At 64.3% G+C, this 1,186-nt stretch overlaps 1 protein-coding gene across 1 annotated transcript in view; it reads right to left on the bottom strand.

The window, feature by feature from the left end:
- Positions 1-7: 7 nt before the first annotated feature.
- The window catches only part of LOC104619592 (dimethylaniline monooxygenase [N-oxide-forming] 5-like), a gene marked incomplete at both ends in the record, with an annotated part of 3,869 nt that continues 2,690 nt past the window's right edge, over positions 8-1,186 (bottom strand). Inside the window, one exon of the mRNA XM_010285516.1 lies at positions 8-203. Within this exon, the coding sequence (XP_010283818.1) occupies positions 8-203 (196 nt within the window). The remainder of the gene's footprint in view (positions 204-1,186) is intronic.

Genomic DNA, 1,186 nt, shown 5'->3' with positions numbered 1-1,186 from the left:
GGCTTACCTCGAAGCGCCAGAGCCCTCCGATGTCCCCGCTCCTCTCGAAGCAGGTAGGTACCAGGCCCTCATCCAGGCAGCATTTCAGGGCAGACAGGCCAGAGGCCCCGGCCCCGATGATGGCTAATCCCCCGTGTCCCACAGCGTGGTGGTGGCAGGGATGCTGGGGAACCCTCAGCCGGGGGCGAAACACGCTCGGGGGCCTGTGGAGCCTGGTGGATCACACCGGGGGAATACGCAGTGCTGCTCAGTCGGGGATGGCTGTCCCTGTGCTTCTCATGGGCAGTCGAGGTCAGATGAAGTGTCACAAGATGAGTTTCTTCCAGACATGATTTACAGGTTCCCCCCGCTGTCATGCCACACCTCCTGCCCGCACCCGCCCTCCGCAAGAGGTTCATTATGTTCTGTAAGCGCTTAACGATGTTATGCTGCCCCGGGGCTTCCTGAGCGCGGGGGCTGACATGTGGCCACGCTCCAGATTTCCACCAACTCCAGGCTGTGGTGTGGAAAACGCAGCTGGGGGGACGCTCAGGGCACTGGTGGCCCTGGTGTGTGGTGGCCAGGACCCTCTGTCACCACCCCAGGTCCCCAACCCACCCAGCCGTCCTCCAGAGGGGCTGCGTGTGGGTGATGAGGGTGGCACTGAGCCGTGCCACCGTGACCACCGTGACCCACTCCGGTGACACACATCCTGGGCGAGGCTGTTTTGCCGTGGATACACACAAGTCCATAGGCACGCGTGCGTGCAGCCCACGCTGCCGGGGAGCTGGAGCTGTGCCGCTGGCACGAGGCCAACCTCAAACGCGCGCGCGTCCCCCCCGGCACGCAGGGGGCTGCGGTGGTGTCAGGAACGGGACGGACGCCTGGCTCTGTTTAACGCATTTATCCCGTTAGGAAGTCTGCTGTGCCTTTGCTGCTTAGCTGTCGTGAGAGCGTGCCAGCGGTGGCGCGGCTGGGCTGTGGGTGACAGAAGAGCCCGGTGCATCCGCGCTGGGTGGAAAGCGCTGGTTGAGAGGGACTGGATTTTACCCTGCGCGTGAGCAGGTTTCCTCCTCTGTCCCTGGCGGCAGCTCCCCGGGGGGGAAGGCACAGAACGGGCGCTGAGGTGTTATTTTGGCAGCCGGGGAGGTTCTGTGCATCCCATGGTGTGGCTGCAGTGGGGCTGTGCTGGGCAGGAGGAGGGCTC

Source organism: Phaethon lepturus, unplaced genomic scaffold (genome assembly GCF_000687285.1).
Source record: "Phaethon lepturus isolate BGI_N335 unplaced genomic scaffold, ASM68728v1 scaffold25014, whole genome shotgun sequence".
In the NCBI taxonomy this organism is placed as follows: domain Eukaryota; kingdom Metazoa; phylum Chordata; class Aves; order Phaethontiformes; family Phaethontidae; genus Phaethon; species Phaethon lepturus.
Note: the sequence above shows the minus strand (reverse complement) of the source record. Positions and strands in the feature narration are given on the sequence as shown.